This window comes from Capsicum annuum, chromosome 6 (genome assembly GCF_002878395.1).
Source record: "Capsicum annuum cultivar UCD-10X-F1 chromosome 6, UCD10Xv1.1, whole genome shotgun sequence".
Taxonomy (NCBI): domain Eukaryota; kingdom Viridiplantae; phylum Streptophyta; class Magnoliopsida; order Solanales; family Solanaceae; genus Capsicum; species Capsicum annuum.
Window position 1 is genome coordinate 12,723,298 of NC_061116.1, and position 16,831 is coordinate 12,740,128.

A 16,831-nucleotide genomic window follows, 5' to 3' on the forward strand; every position below is an offset into this window, starting at 1 on the left:
GCCCGTGCTAAGCTCGAACCCAAGCTCAGATATAAATTTTATAATTATCAAAACTATTTATTTATAGAGAAATAAAATTAGTAAATATCAAAGGACACAAGTGATTTAACAACAATATGTCCAATGTGATTTGATAAGTAAAATTTGGAGAAGATAAAAGTGTATGCATATGATACGGACCTTATTGAGGTAAAAAGGTTGCTTCTAAAAGACCCAAGAGACTCAAGTGATTCCTATTCTAATAACTAAAATGATGAAATGTAATAATTATAATTTGGTGAAGATCATAAAAAAATAAAATTGTATTTTACAAAATGTTAGCATGTAATTCTATTAAATGAAAATTGCAAATTTAAATTTTTAAAATTGTGTTTTTCGAAATTTAATGACGTGTTTGGACATGCATCTCACTTAATTTTTTTTTTAAAAGTTTATGAATGAATTTGAAGAATTTGATCAAATATCATGTCCTTGTTCAATAAATATGTTTATTATTAATTTGAAAAATAATATAAAGTTTAATTAGAGATATATTGATAAAATTATTTTTAATTTTATAAGAGTAAGTGATTTATTAAAGAGTGTGCTCAATTTAAATGAAGTAAATAAAAGAATAAAAAGGATAATAAATAAATACTATAGTTAAAAAAATCATTAGTAAAATCAGTTTAATAAAATATATTTTTAAATTTTTTTATAAACATGTATTAAATTCACAAAAGTCAAACAATATACAAGGGGAATACTTACCTCCTCCCACCAGCAGCAACAGATACCAGATGATACCAGAAAACTCTATCTACCAAGGTTAGAACAAATGGAAAGAATCACCTAGTAGTTTTTTTGCCCCCATTGGAATTCAAACCTGAGACCTTTAGTTCTCAACCAATTTTGCTTTTCATCTATACTTTATACTTTAAAAGATCGTTTCAGCTAACCAAATAAAAGATTTTAAAACATGTATAATTCGATCTTATCTCATAATATTTAAATAATGTTCACATTATTGATCAATAATTTCTACTTAGGTATTCAACATAATAAATATTTTAAAGGCAATGTAAAATTATTCAAGGGGGAAAAATTTTTTTTAGATAAAAAAAAAGTTCTTAAAAAGAGAAATAATTATATAAGAGTTGTAATTGCTTCAACAACAATAAAATACGACATCATAACATTTAGGCTAGGAACTTCTCCTTTTTCTCATCTTCATTCTCTTGTGCAATTGACAATCTTGTTTCATATGAAAAAAATTTGTTAGAAATTTTAAGGAGGGCAGAACTTATTTAGAGAAAACAAAAAACGTGTGCATTCAAAGGGAAACGGTTCTTCTATATATGTTTTCTTATATAAGCAGCTATCAATGATTTGATTCCTTATAAAGAATGTGATTTTCTATAATTAGATATAATTTATCTTTAAAATTCTCCTTTTGTTCTTAATAAAATTGTTTATAGATACACAATATTTAATACTTATTTTAAATTACAAATTTTATAAAAAAAGTCCTTTAAAACTTTTTTATGCTAAATCAAATTATATTTTACCGAAATTAAGACGATAGACTAAATAATTGTTCAAGCACATATATAAAAAATAATGAAAAAAAGTTTAAATGTGGCTTTGCCAAATTTTACATAAAAAAGTCTTTTAAAAATTTTTTTAATGCTAAATCAAATTATATTACCTAGATTAAGACGATGGACTAAATAATAGTTCAAGCACATATATAAAAAAAATTTAAAAAAGTTTAAATATGACTCTACCAAATTTTACTTACCACAAAAAAAGTACTTTCCCTGGTCCATTTTATGTGACACTTTTTTTTAAATCTATTTCTAAAAGAAGTATTTAGTTTTAATTTTTTTATCTTTAACTGAAATAATTTACTGACACATAAATATAAAATAATTATTTTAATTGTAAATTTTTAAGTCTTTCTTTTCTTTTAAATATCATATCAAGTTAAGTAATATCACGTAAAATAATATGGAATGAATAATACACTATCTACCAATTACATAGGCTTGGATGACAACCCCTTAATGAATTGAGTGTGGTTGATTATACAAGCCTAGATGGCAACTCCTTAAGGCCTGGATGACAACCCCTTTCTATGTGGCTAAAAGTAAGAAAATATAGACAATTTAAGCATCCACGTGAAATATGTTTACAACATTAAAATATTAAAATGTCCAAAGTGGCCTCGTGAGGACGACGAAAAGTTGTCATCTTCAATTATAACAAGTACTAGTTCTACGTGGCCTATGCTAAGTCCGGACCCAAGCTCAAATATAAATTTTCATAATTATCAAAAATATTTATTTATAGAGAAATAAAATTGGTAAATATCAAAGGACACAAGTGATTTAACAACAATATGTCCAATGTGATTTGATAAGTAAAATTTGTAGAAGATAAAGTGTATGCATATGCTACGAACCTTATTGAGGTAAAAAGATTGCTTCTAAAAGACTCAAGAGACTCAAGTGATTCATACTCTAGTAACTAAACTGATGAAATATAATAATTACAATTTGATGAAGATCATAAATTAAAAAATATTTTTGTATTTTGCAAAATGTCAGCATGTAATTCTATTCAATGAAATTTGCAAATTTGAATTTTTAAAGTTGTTTTTTTCAAAATTTAAAGGCGTGTTTGGACATACGTCTTACTTAGAAGAATTTGATCAAATAGCATGTCCTTGTTCAATAAATATGATTATTATTAATTTGAAAAATAATATAAAGTTTAATTAGAGATATATTGATAAAATTATTTTTAATTTTATAAAAGTAAATAATTTATTAAAGAGTGTACTCAATTTAAATGAAGTAAATAATAAAGATAATAAATAAATATAATAGTTAAAAAAATCATAAATAAAATTAATTTAATAAAATATATTTTTAAAATTTTATATAAACATATATCAAATTTACAAAAGTCAATCAATATACAAAAGGGACTATAGGGCAAAGAAAAGAAGAGATGGAAGTAGTTTCCACTCAAAGGAGAGATACTAAACAAATTAATGATAGTAGTCAAAAGAAATGAGGGCACCTTGAAATTCCCATTAGCCCATGGTGTGAGGACGACGAAAACGAAACATCCTTCATTATAATAAATAGTAACAAGTATTTTCTCCGGTTAAAATATGGTGACCTATTTTTTTTTAGTCTGTTTTAATAAGAATGATATTTTTTTTTTTTGACAATACTTTAATTTCAATCTTTCACGTGATATTTTTTGGACCACGAGATTAAATGACAATTTGATACATTTAATGCAACTTTAATTTAACGCTATAAAATTCAAAAGTTTTCTTAATTTTTTTTAAATTTTATATCAAGTCAAAGTAAGTCATTCTTCTTGAAATGAAGGGATATTTATATTTTTTTGTCTCAAATTAACATGATACATTGATTAAAAAAATAATTAATAATATGTATATTTTATCATAGTACCCAGTTAAATAATATTTATATTTTAGTTTGAACAAAAAATAATTAATATAAAGGTAAAATATAAAAAAAAAAAATTTGTCTCTTTCAAATAAAATGAGAAATTAGATTAGGAAATTTGGGATTAGTAATTTGAAAGGGAGGAAGCAGTTGATTTGTCTGTTTTCCGATTCATAAATGTCAAAAAACAAAAAAGGTTTTGTTGCATCGCTCGCGTCGACTAATTCATAATTTCGATTTTGGTAGTACCACATTTTGTGGATTAGGAGTATTTTCTGAAACGAGAGAGAAGATGGGAGATGACGCCCCCACTCCCGTTGATATCAATCAGCCATCATCGCCAAAGAAAGCATGGCACTCTTACATCTCAGATGATCTGCCTCGCAGTGTCCAACAATCTACTGACTCCGCCATCCGCTCTGCTCGTTCCATACAAGATACATCCTCCACCCACCTTCGCACTCTTCAGGTTCTTTTACCCTTTCATTTTACACTTTCCTCACAAATTAGTACCCTGGGTTTTCTAGCATGTTCGCTGTGTGGCTTATTTCGTTTATTCTGTATTTGAATTGGGGATTTCTTAAATACTTATGCAATATGTATTGAAACCATCTATTTGTGTTTCTCTAGCTATATTTTCTGTTACTCTTAAATATTATGGATTCCTGTATCATTCTAACCCCCCTAACAAATATGGTATCAGAAAAAGGATTTACAACGGTAGAACCTAGATAAATTCAGGCTCCAAATTTAGTGTCTTCAAGGTTGTCAAAGAAAGTAAAATAGTTTTGAAGCCTTACACGTCTGCATTACCTTAATTTATTGCTGGTGTTGTGGGTCTCATAATTGCTAATTGTCGATAAATTATTATTTTCATGAGAGCACTTGTTAGGTATGCAACCTGCCTCAAATTGTTATTCTGATGCTGATCCGTCTGGCAAATTAATGAGCTGCAGGAGTTTGCAACTTTTCACTAGGAATTTCTCTCCCCCTTCTTAGCAAAACTTTGCAAGTTTCCCTTCTTAGTTGTGGCTCTAAAAATATAAAACTAAATGTAGCAAACTGATCAGATAGAAGATGAAGGTTTAATTTGGAGGCTTCGCAAGGATCTTAAACATTTGTGTTCTGGTAGCTTGAAAGAATAAAACAGGCTTTCCCCATGCATGATATGGTTGTATGGGGGAGTGAGGATTTATAATCCACATCCTTGATGCAAAGAGGCTGTTTTGCACCATTAAAGATTATTTGGATCATTGTTCCAATGTATCTCAGCCGCCGTTTTAAGTTCCGGGGTTGGGTCGGATAGGACCGTATCCCATCGTATTCACGTATCAATGCGATGGAAAAGTCTTTGGATGAATGAATTTAGGTATCGGAAAGGCAAGTAAATTACCTGGCTCCACTAGCTAGGTACGAGTGATTTTCCCCCAAAAAAGTCTACATGTGATGTTTCGTAACTTAACTAGCCCTGTCGGGAGGCTGCAGGTACTATGGATCCTCTGACACCCAATCGGGCTGCTTTCCCGGGTCTCGCTGGTGTTGCCTATAGGCATAATTCATTCCTGAACTTAGTTAATCTAATAAACGAAAACCCATAGGTCACCAAAGCAGTTCTACCATGTGCCAAGGCCTATCCTCAAAGAAGTTTGAACATTACCATTTCTTTGTGAGACCACTTGTTGGGCAGGCTGAATTTTTATGAAATGTTCCACTGGAGATATGCAATAGAAATGGAACAAATAATCCTGTGGGTAATGTGTTGAACCATAAGTATTAAGTTGGCTAAATATAAAAGGGAGCGAATAATTCAAGAGAGGTTCCTTAGATATTTGTCACTTCTCAAATTAGAAATCCTGTACAGTTTACCATCAGAAAGAATGTTATGTTGATGATTAAAAAAAGAAAGTAATATTGATGTTTAAAAGGCACGAGTTTTGATAGCTCTTGTAGAAAAGTGAAAACTCCTTCATTATCTGAGTGGGAAAGAACACGATGTTGTGTCATAAACTTTTCAACATCAAATTGCTAGCAAAGTTCTCCCCGCTTTCTTTTTCTTAAAGTCGCTTTAACTTCTTCATTGATCCCCAAAACCATTATGATCCCCAATCCTTTTGATGAAGTAATAATTTCATTAATGACATCAAGAGGATGCAAATATCTACACAGATAAACATAAAAAATAGAATGATGTTGTCACTTCTGGAAACTAAAAACTATGGTAGGACTATTGAGCGGACAACATCCAAAAATCGGTCGGTTGGGTTAAACATTTTGCCGTCCATGAATGACACGAAGTTGAGATTCCATTAAGACATCTTCTATTCCTCTATAACTAAATGCACCAAAAAAATAGATGCAAGGACCATCAGATGTTCTTGATAGTCTTCTCAACTTTGTATGAGCTCCAACTCCTATAGGCCTCTTTGGTGTTGAATGGCATGATCCAACACATACCAAAAATTATAAAGAACATATTCCATATCTCAGAAGCTACTACACAATTACTAAACCGTGGAGGAGCAGGTGGTTGACACTTTCGGCATTGGGCTTACACATATAGCATTCGATTGCCCTGTGATTTCCGGGGTCAAGCAAGCTACATGCAAAGCTTTCTAGCAAAGCAGATGACTTTAGTGGGTAACTTTGTTCTCTACATTAACTTCCATGGCTGAGTGTCAAATTTCTTGAGATGTAGTAAGCATATCTTACCTTAACTGTGTTTACCATAACATTTGAATCGCTCTAGACTATACTGTCTCTCTCTCTAAGGGTTCAAACTACAACTTTCTAGTCTTATAAGTATCTCGATCAAATTTTCCATTTCCCAATCATGCAGGTTCCTTCTCAAATGTAGATTCCATGCATTCTCTTAGGATTTTTGGGAAGGATCGATTCATAGGGCGACATACAAATTCATCTCGTTAAAGGGAGGCTGAAAAGTTCAATTGATGAGGGAGCTCTGATCTCTTCAGCTTGTTGAAGGGAGGCTGGAACCTTAGAATTCAATTGAAGAGAGAACTCCAATCTCTTGCTGTTTGCGGGAACATGACACATTGATTTATTCTTTAAAACTCCCTTAAATAGGAGTCATATTACAACGATGGTCTAATCCTTATTGGAGTAGGAAAATAAAATCCTATTCAAGAAAGTCCAATCCTTATGAAAGTAAGAAATATAATACCCTATTCTAGAATAATAACTGAAGCTATTTAAAGTATACAACAACAACATACCAGTATATTCCCACCAAGTGGGGTCTGGGGAAGGTAAGTGTATGTAGTCCATACCCCGGCTCAAAATAATGCAATCTTGAATAGATAAGGAATAGTAATAGAACAAGATACAATGGAAAATAACATATTCAATAATACCAAATGCAAGATACTCCAAGTACACAACAAAACATACATCCTAACTCAAACTAACCTTCTGCCGTAATTCGCCTCCTCCACAACTTCCTATCTAGTATCATGTCCTCGGTAAGCTGAAGTTGCTTCATGTCATGTCTAATTACCTCCCTCCAATATTTTTTCGGTCTATCTCTACCTCGCTTGAAACCATCTCCAGCCAACCTCTCACACCTCCACAGTGGGGCATTCGTGCTCCTCCTCATCACATGACCGAACCATCTCAACCTCGCTTTTCTTATCTTGGTTTCCACCGAAGCCACTCCCACCTTATCACGAATAACCTCATTTCTAATCCTATCTTTCATAGTACACCCATATATCTACCGAAGCATTCTCATCTCCGCCACCTTCATCTTTTGGATGTGGGTCTTCTTACAGGCCAACACTTCGCCCCATACAACAAAGTCGGTCTAACCACTACTCTATAGAACTTGCCTTTAAGTTTGGAAGGTACCTTTTTGTCACACAAGATACCAGAGGCGAGCCTCCATTTCATCCACCCTATCTTGATCTGATGAGTGACATCCTCGTCAATCTCTCCATTCTCCTGAATCATCGACCCCAGATACTTGAAACTATCTTTCTTATTAATAGATGTGTGTCAAGCTTAACAACCATATCGGACTCATGAGACACCTCGTTGAACTTACACTCCAAATATTCTGTCTTGGACCTACTCAGCCTAAACACTTTAGACCTAAGAGTTTGCCTCCAAACCTCTAATTTTGCATTAACTCCACTACGTGTCTCAGCAATTAAGACTACATCCGCAAAAAGCAAACAATAAGGCACCTTATCCTGAATGTGCCTTGTCAAAACATCCATCACCAAGGCAAAAAGAAATGGACTAAGCATCGATCCTTGATGTAACCCTATCAAGACGGGAAAGTGCTCCAAGTCCCCTCCCTAGTCCTAACCCGAGTCTTGGCTCCATCGTACATATTCTTAATCGCCCTAACATATGCTATAGGTATACCTTTAGCCTCCAAGCACCTCCAAAGAACCTCCTTGGGAACTCTGTCGTAGGCCTTCTCTAGGTTGATAAACACCATGTGCAAATTCTTCTTCCTTTCCCTATACTACTCCACTAGTCTCCTGACGAGATGGATTGCTTCTGAAGTCGAGCACCCTGGCATAAATCCAAATTGATTTTCAAAAATAGTAACAATCCTTCGCAACCTGAACTCTATCACCCTTTTCCACACCTTCATAGTGTGACTCAACAACTTGATGCCCCTGTAAATGTTGCAATCCTGAATGTCGCCCTTATTCTTATACAACAAAATCATCGTACTCCACCTCCAAGCTTCAGGCATCCTCGTCGTCTTGAAAATTATGTTAAACAACCGAGTCAACCTCTCCATACTTGCCCCTCTCGTGCACTTCCAAATATCCATCGGAATCTCATCTGGCCTCATCTCTCTACCTCTACGCATCCTACGAATAGCCCACTTAACCTCCTCAACCTCAATGTGCCTACAATAGCCATAATTGCAAAACCTCTTGGAATGCTCAAAATCCCCCAACACAATGCTAATATCCCTTCCTTCGTTCAGGATCTTATGAAAGTAAGACTGTCATCTCTTTTTAATATGACCCTCCCCACCAAAACTTTGCCGTCTATATCCTTAATACACTTTACCTTATCCAGGTCCTGAGCCCTTCTCTCCAGCATCCTTAGCCCTCGTAACACCGCTAACTTCACATCTCGCCTAGCAATCTTATACTCCCTATTCTTCCGTTTATCTTCTTCGTTCTTACTCTCCGCCAACTTTGCATACGCTTTTTTCTTGGCCTTCCCCTTCCCCTTTACCTTTTCGTTCCATTACCAGTCCTCTTGGTGCTTGCCCGAACGACCTCTCGAGACCCCCAACACCTCTTTAGCTGTCTCCCTGATGCAATTGGCAGTCTCGTACCACATGTTATCTATATCCCTTCTACTCCCCCAAGCCTTCCACGCCATCAACTTATCCCCTATATATTCAGTGCACTGGCCAAAGTCAGACTGCCCTATCTAATCCTCGTTTGATCCTCTATTCCTCTCCTACTCCGCTCCTTTATGATCTCCAATTCTATCACCAAAAGCTTATGCTGGGTCGAAAGACTTTCACTTGGTAAGACCTTACAATCCTTATAAATACCCCTATATCTTTTCCTAAGGAGCAAGAAATCAATCTGAGTCTTGACCACCGAACTACAGAAGGTAACCAAGTGAACCTCTTTCTTGGTAAAGTTCGAATTAACTACCACCAATCCAAATGCCCGAGCAAAATCCAGAAGTGCCACTCCTTCAACATTTCTTACCCCGAGCCCATGTCCTCCATGCACATTATTATAACCTTTTGAAGAAGACCCTATGTGCCCGTTGAAATCCCCTTCTATGAAAAGCTTCTCAGGGGACACTCCTCAGCATCTCGTCTAAATCCTCCTAAAATCTCCTCTTCTCTTCATCATCTAAGCCTACATGCGCGGTGCATACACACTAATAATATTTCAAGAAGACCCTCAAATAACTAGCTTAACTGACATCATCCTATCGTTGACCCTTTTAACCTCTACCACTTGCTTCCTAAGCTCATCATCTACTGAAATAGCTACACTATTCCTATTCCTCATACTTCCTAAGTACCACAACTTATAACCATCTACTACCCTTGCCTTAGAACCTACCCATTTGGTTTCTTGGAGACAAGCTATATTAATTCGCCTTTTCCCAAGAATTTTCACTAGCTCTAATGACTTCTCCGATAAAGACCTTATGTTCTACGACCCTACGCTCAGCCTATAGTCATCCTTAGTCCCTTTACCCTTCCTACCCCCTGCCTCTGCCCTTGCCCCCGCCCTAGTCCACGACCCAACCCCTGACCCCGACCCAAGCCTCGCCCGAAGACATGACCCTACGCCAACACCATCAATCACAGCCACCAGAGACAACACTGACCAATAACACTAATAGTACAAAGCTTAGACAACAATGCAAACCAAAAAAGTACTATCAAGTCCACACTTCCGAACTATTTTTTTTTTTTTGATAAAGGTAATGTTGTATTCATCAGCATTGAGGATTATGCTGGAGACCTCCAAAAAATTGTTTCACAGCAAAAACCTAGAAAATAAAATAGATTACAAGTTTCCTATAAATTCTCTAATTTGTGCATCTTCTTCTAATCCTTCTTCTTTACACCAGAAATAAAAGGTAGACATACATAACCATTTGACTTTCTCAATTGGATTAGCCTTGTTTTCGAAGCACCTGTTGTTTCTTTCCTTCCATATAGACCACCAAATGCATAATGGTATTATGTTCCATCACTTCTTTTGAGTTTTGCTCCCTCCTCTTCTGATCCAGCAACTCAGCAACTCAGAAGGTCTGATGTATGTTCTGGCATGATCCATTCTGTCTGTGTAGCACCCAGAAATAGGTTCCACAATTTTGTTGTCACTTTGCAATGTAGAAACAGGTGGCTGTTAGTCTCCTCTACCTCATTACAAAGAGAACACCAAGATACAATTTGAAATCCTTTCTTTTTCAATCTCTTATGCGCATAACAAGCCCTCCTGACCACCAACCAAGAGAAACACTTTATCTTGGTTGGTATCTTGGTCTTCCAGTCTTCTTTCAGGGCCCTATCCTGCAACCTTGTAGCTCCTTCACTTCCCTGGTGTATAGTTTATTAACTGAGAGCATCCCATCTCTATTGTGCCTCCATTTGATAGAGTCTTCCTCTTCTGATAACCCTGTGCATCCATTCAAGATTTTAAGTAGCTCAACAACTTTCTCAATCTCCCAATCATTAAGGAATCTTCTGAAAGCAATGTTCCATCCCTGCTGTGACCAAACTTTAGCCACTGTCTCTTCTCTGTTAGTGCTCAAAGAGAAAAGATCTGGAAACATTTCCATCAATGTCACATTTTCGATCTAATTCTCCCTCCAAAATAAGGTTTTAGTGCTAGATCCCACCTTGTAAGCAATGTTTCTGGACAGGTCAGGCCATAAATTCCTAATTGTTCTCCACACTGAGACACCGTAGGTGTTGTTCACTGAGTTGAAGCACCAATTCCCTTTCAAACCATATTTACATACTATCACCTCTCCCCACAAAGCATGTGCCTCGGTAGTGAACCTCCATAACCATTTTGAAAGAAGACTTTTGTTTTGTAACCTCAAATTCTGATACCAAGGCCTCCAGACTGCTTGTGTAACTGTACATTCTGCCATTTGACTAAGTGCAGGCCTTTTCCTTCTTTGTTGCCCAACCACAAAAAATCTCTTCTCAGCTTGTCAAGTCTATCTTCAACCTTAGCTGGGATGGGAAATAAAGACATTACATAAGTAGGCAGTGAGTCTAGTACTGAATTTATCAGGGTCACTCTCCCCCCTAAAGATAAAGAAATGTACTGAGCTTTCCAATTAGCCAATTTTTTCTCAGTCTTCTCAATGATGCCATCCCATATTTCTAGCTCCTTGTGTTTGTGCCCCAAAGGCATTCCTAAGTAGGTGGTGGGAAGCTGCTCCACTTTACACCCTAAAATGTTTGCCAGACTTTGCAATTGAGGAACTTCATTTATAGGAAAAAAGCTGCTCTTTCTCCAATTTATTGTCAAACTAGAAACTGCTTCAAAAACCACTAGTGACATTCTAATGAAGGCAATTTGGTCTGCCTTGGCTTCACAAAAAATAACTGTGTCATCTGCATAGAGTAGATGAGAAATCTGCATCTCTTCCCCTGTAAGATTTCCCACCTTGAAACCTCTTATTCATTGGTTTCTAATAGCCACTCTCATTATGCTGTTGTAACCCTCCATGGCAAGAATGAAAAGGAAAGGAGAAAGAGCATTTTCCTGCCTAAGTCCTCTGTTTGATGGAAAAAAACTAGCAGGTTCTCTATTTACAAGAATGGAGAACCTAACAGTTTTAATGCAAAACTCAATCCACTTGAGCCATTTCTCTCCAAAACCTATCTGTTTTAGCATATTGATTAGGAAACCCCAATTCACATGGTCGTATGCCTTCTCTATGTCTAGTTTGCACATAATACCTGGGTCCCCCCTTTTGAGCCTGGTGTCAACACATTCACTTGCTATTAAAGCTGCATCAATGATCTGTCTGCCTTTAATGAAGGCCATTTGATGTTTGTTGACCATCTTGTCTATCACCCTTTTCAACCTTTCTGCCACTAGTTTAGCAATTATCTTATAAACTCCACCTATTAAACTTATAGGTCTAAAGTCCCTTAATTTAACAGCTCCCACCTTTTTAGGGATTAGAGCTACATAAGTTGCATTGAGGCTCTTCTCAAAAACTTGATTGTCATGGAACTGTTTCATAGTGTTCATGATATCTACCTTGATGGTCTCCCAGAAGCTCTGATAAAAACTCATAGGGAAACCATCCGGGCCTGGAGCCTTGTCACTGGCACACAACTTGAGAGCTTCCAAGACCTCATCTTCCTCAAATTGTCGTTGCAACCACTCTTTCTCCTCCGCATTTATTTCTTCAAACCCCTGTAGATTGACACACTTCAGAACTATTAAGAATAATAAAAAAGGCTAAAACACAAATAGGATTAACAAGTAAAACACTACTTTGAAATACAGAAATCAACAAGTAAATCGTCACCTACAATCAAGATAGTCAGCCAAGACGCGAAGAAAAAGGGATCGAAATAGGAATAGTAAACAAGACAACCAGTAGTAGCCACTAGAATCAAGAAAGCTATACACACAGCTAGAAGAGATGGAGCGAGTGCACCTGATCGAAGCTGGGTTGGTTTACTTGGTTGAGTCGCTAGATTCTGGCAATTTGCCGCGGAAATTGGTCGCCGAAATCGTGTTGTCGCCACCTGAGAAGGAGTCATCGGCAGAGCAGTCCATCGGAGAGGCCGGTTGTGGCAGCGGCTTGCAGTAGCGTTGACCCCAAGTGAACAAAAGAGGGCCGTCGGTCGTTTGGGTCTGACCAGACCAGACGGAGGAGCAGTTGAGTAGGATCTCGCTGGCGTCGGAGTTGGAGTTTGTTTGTCTCAATCTTTATCCCTAGCCTACTTAAAGTATAAATAAATAATAAATAAAGCTACTTAAAAATATAATTAAATACTTAATTAATTAACCTCCACACATCCACAACACATTCTCGTCTCTATTTGAGCGATTGATGAATTGTGATCGCTTGGTAGTAAAAAGAGGTGAGGAAGTTCATTTTTCAGGTTGCTGACCAGTCACATGTCCTTCTAGAACTCTATTTCAGATTCATTCCCTACTTTGAAGTATAAGCTGGGGACAAAATCATCCCATGATTTAGCAATGTATTTCCAAGGCCCTGTTCCATGAGGACTTCTTGCCAGATTAGTTACTAATGATTAAGCATGCCATATTTAGCTGTGACTACATCTTTCCATATCCCATGATAAAATGACCCTAAAATCTTTAAAAGCTGGGAAGACAAATTGTGAGACCAACAAGAAATAATTTATCCTTTCTCTGAAGCTCACCTCCTTATAATTTAGGCTCCAGGAAGCAATCTTTCTATTGCTCAATCCTGAGCAAATACTCTTGACTTTCCAAGAAGAATGACTTGAGCGCCAAGACCATAACTACTAGTATTTGGTCCAGTTAGTGGAAATAATTAGTCATCCTGTGTTGAGCCACTCATTATAGAACCATTAGTGTTACATACGGAACCTAAACAGAATAAATGAAAAGAACTATAAATAAATATAAATGACAAGAGAATCAGTTTGGATTTATGACTTCAAGATCGGGCCCATGGGTTGAGTATGCTCAACTTTGTAAGTTTTTGAAATATTTTGTTGAAGATGAAAAAAGAGTGCTTGAAGTTGAAGGTGAAAAAGAGTATTTGTAAGTTGAAATTGTGTGTGGACATGAATTTATATGGAAAAGAGTCAAAACTATTATTTCACTTGAAATACTCCCCAAATCAGTTTGTCTAACTTCAAATACCCTATTTCAAGTTGAAGTTGAAATAATTGGCGAATCATGAACTAGACATTAAAATACAAATATTTGAAATAATGTGCATGTTCAAACAGGTATTGTCTTGGTGCCAGGCTGCCAGCACTAAATCAATGCACCACCTAAGCAAGGTGAAGTAAACCACCTAATTTTTCCTAGTTTCAGAGGTTAAACATAACTTGAGCGACCCTTTGACAACATTGATCCCACATTTGCTGAGGGAATGTGTTGTTGTCTTCTTATATGGTGTTAGACATTGTTCTCTTCACGAGTTAGCTTTTGAGGTTAAGAAAGGGAAGGGTACGTTCTCTTCGGGGTTCCATCTAAATCTTTCCATATTATCTTTATTGCCAATTCTTATCTATAAGTAATTTTTTGCAGGATTTTATGCCAAAGATAAAAGCCGAGTATAGAACTTATGAAGAGGTTTTCTTCAGGAAAATTAAAGGTAACTTGCACATTCCTTGTTATAGTTAATGTGGACTATTGTGCTTCTACTCTCCTGAACGGTTGGATCTAAGATTGATCACTGAATGCTGTCTACCTTCTACGCCTAACTGGATTGCTTTTCATCATTTGTTTGGTCAACAAGCTTTTGTTGCACATTTTCAAAACAAGTGAATCCTCATTGATTATAGATGCTTTTACTCTTTCACTCTTGCTTCTCATACAAGTAATATAAATGAATTCCTGCTATATATGTACAAAGAATAGTCTATCACCTTTCTCCCCGACTATGAGATCGAGTATGACCTTTCATTTCACTCTGTTTTCTTCAAAATCCATCGAACAATGCCTCTTCTCATTGAGGAATACTTAATGGCATGTCGGGAATCAACATTGATAAATTTATAAGAAAAAGTTTGAGATGAAGCCCGCTTTGCCTGATTGGGGTCTCTAAAATGGGAAAAAATATTTAGTTGATGCTTTAGGGAGAAACTTTACCAATGAACATGATAAAGATACTCTGCATGCTTCCTTGTGCAGGAAAAAGCTGTTCTAGGATCTGATGAGCTTTTCACTTTTCTTTGCCTTTATATTTGACTAGTTTTCTACCTGTTGTACGGTACTTTATGCACTGTCTTGGTGCATTTGTGTATCACTTCAATTTACTCTTTACTTATCCTAGGGAATATAAAGGAATATGTAAATGTTCATCCCCTTTAGTCCTGCATATATATCCTTACTTTTTATTGTTACCTTTTGGAATTTGACAAAACTATTTTGACTATTGATCTGACAATAGGAATCTGATTTGAGATTTGTTAGAATGTGAGTAGGAATAAAAATAGCATATAGAATCCTACTTGGAACGGGATTGTAATATAGTGTCCTATTAGGATAATGTAATAATGTAGTTACAATAATTCAATAATATTTTTCTCTTATATTCTAACATGGTATCAGAGCCTCTATAATTTTGGTAGAGAATCAAAGAGCTTCCGCTGCCGGTGGGTGGCTATAACTCATATATGCCGCCCGTCCGGCCAATGATCATGTTAGCATAAGTTAGGCTACCGCACTTTCGGTGGGCGGCCATAACCCATAATGCTGCCTGTTTGGACAATGATCATGTTAGCAAAAGTTAGGCCACCACACTTCTTTCCCCTACTTTCTCATATCTAATTTGTGTAGCTCTATGCATCTTTCTGGTGACTACTTTCTCATATCAGATTTGCTTAGCACCGTGCATCTCTCCGGGCTACTCATATTTAATTTGCGTAGTACCGTGCATCTTTCCGGACTAATTTCTCATATCTGAGTTGCACAGCACCGTGTGTCTTTCCGGTGACTCCTTAGATCTGGTTGGCGTAGTTGCATCTTTACGGTGACTCCTCAGATCTGATTTGCTTTGGGCTATGCCATCACTCCGACCCTACCCATATAAGTTCTCATTTTCAATATGGTCGTGCAGTCATTCCGATCCTACCCATATAATTTCTTTTTTTTCAGTAGGGTCGTGTCGTCATTCCGACCCTAGTCGTGTCGTCATTCCGACCCTACCCATATAATTTCTATTTTTCAGTAGGGTTGTGTCGCCATTCCGACTTTACCCGTATAATTTCTATTTCTCAGTTGGATCGTGCCATTATTCCGGCCTAACCATATAATTCTATTTCTTAGTAGGGTCGTGTCATCATTCCGGCCCTACTCATATAATTTTTTCTCAAATGGTGACCACTTTTCAGTCATCAAATCTAATAATTCAGTGCTTATGTTCCTGCCAGTTCTTTGGTGACTATCTTGTTCAAGATCTACTCATCTCTTGATTTCGAGATGACCCATATATTTTATACCATTTTCCGGCAATTTTTCAGTAACACAGACTTTCTGGAGATGTTTACTACTTTTCGGATCACTTTTTCAGTTTGTTCCATTTCAGTTGAGGTCTCCTAGATGTCCAAAGCAGTCCTTATTAGTTTTCTTGCAGATATCTTCACGAAGTCCCTCACCGATCCTCATATTAATTACATTCATAACAAACTTGGTACATATGTCTTCTATGCATCAGCTTGAGGGGGAGTGTTACAATATGAGTAGGAATAGGAATAGCATATAGAATTCTACTTGGAAAGGGATTGTAATGTAGTGTCCTATTAGGAAAATGATTGAAATGCAGTGTCTATAAATAGGGGCTCAACGTAATAATATAGTTACAACAATTCAATAGTATTTTGCTCTTATGTTCTAACAAGATTAACTTGGTTATTGGATTTTTCTCCTATAAATGCTCTTCAATCTATCCTTTCAGATGAGTTGGTAACTGCGAGTGAGCACCCTGCTATGGCTGGGGGAATTGGTATTGCTGCTGCCCTCCTCCTCATGCGAGGTATTGGATGTACTGATTTTTATCTTTTCATGCATAATCTGCTGACAATTGTTTTTTCTTTTGGAGATACAATCTACTGACAATTGTTTAGGTATCATAGTCTTAGGGTCCGCTTGGCCATGCGGGATGAAATCATGATATGAAATCATTGAGAT

The 16,831-nt window shown here is 36.3% G+C and overlaps 1 protein-coding gene across 4 annotated transcripts in view; it reads left to right on the forward strand.

The window, feature by feature from the left end:
- The first annotated feature begins 3,552 nt into the window (after positions 1-3,552).
- The window catches only part of LOC107873530 (RGS1-HXK1-interacting protein 1), a 31,346-nt gene continuing 18,067 nt past the window's right edge, over positions 3,553-16,831 (forward strand). For 2 of the 4 annotated variants that reach the window (XR_001675409.2, XM_016720404.2), the window contains exons 1-4: positions 3,574-3,936; positions 13,924-13,977; positions 14,228-14,294; positions 16,599-16,676. Coding sequence is in view for 2 of the 4 variants with exons in the window: in XM_016720404.2 (XP_016575890.1) it covers positions 3,760-3,936; positions 13,924-13,977; positions 14,228-14,294; positions 16,599-16,676 (376 nt within the window). In the remaining 2 variants the exon portion in view is untranslated. Of the gene's footprint in view, positions 3,937-13,923; positions 13,978-14,227; positions 14,295-16,598; positions 16,677-16,831 lie in introns of all 4 variants that reach the window. The other 2 variants (XM_016720405.2, XR_007056951.1) reach the window with 2 other exon arrangements.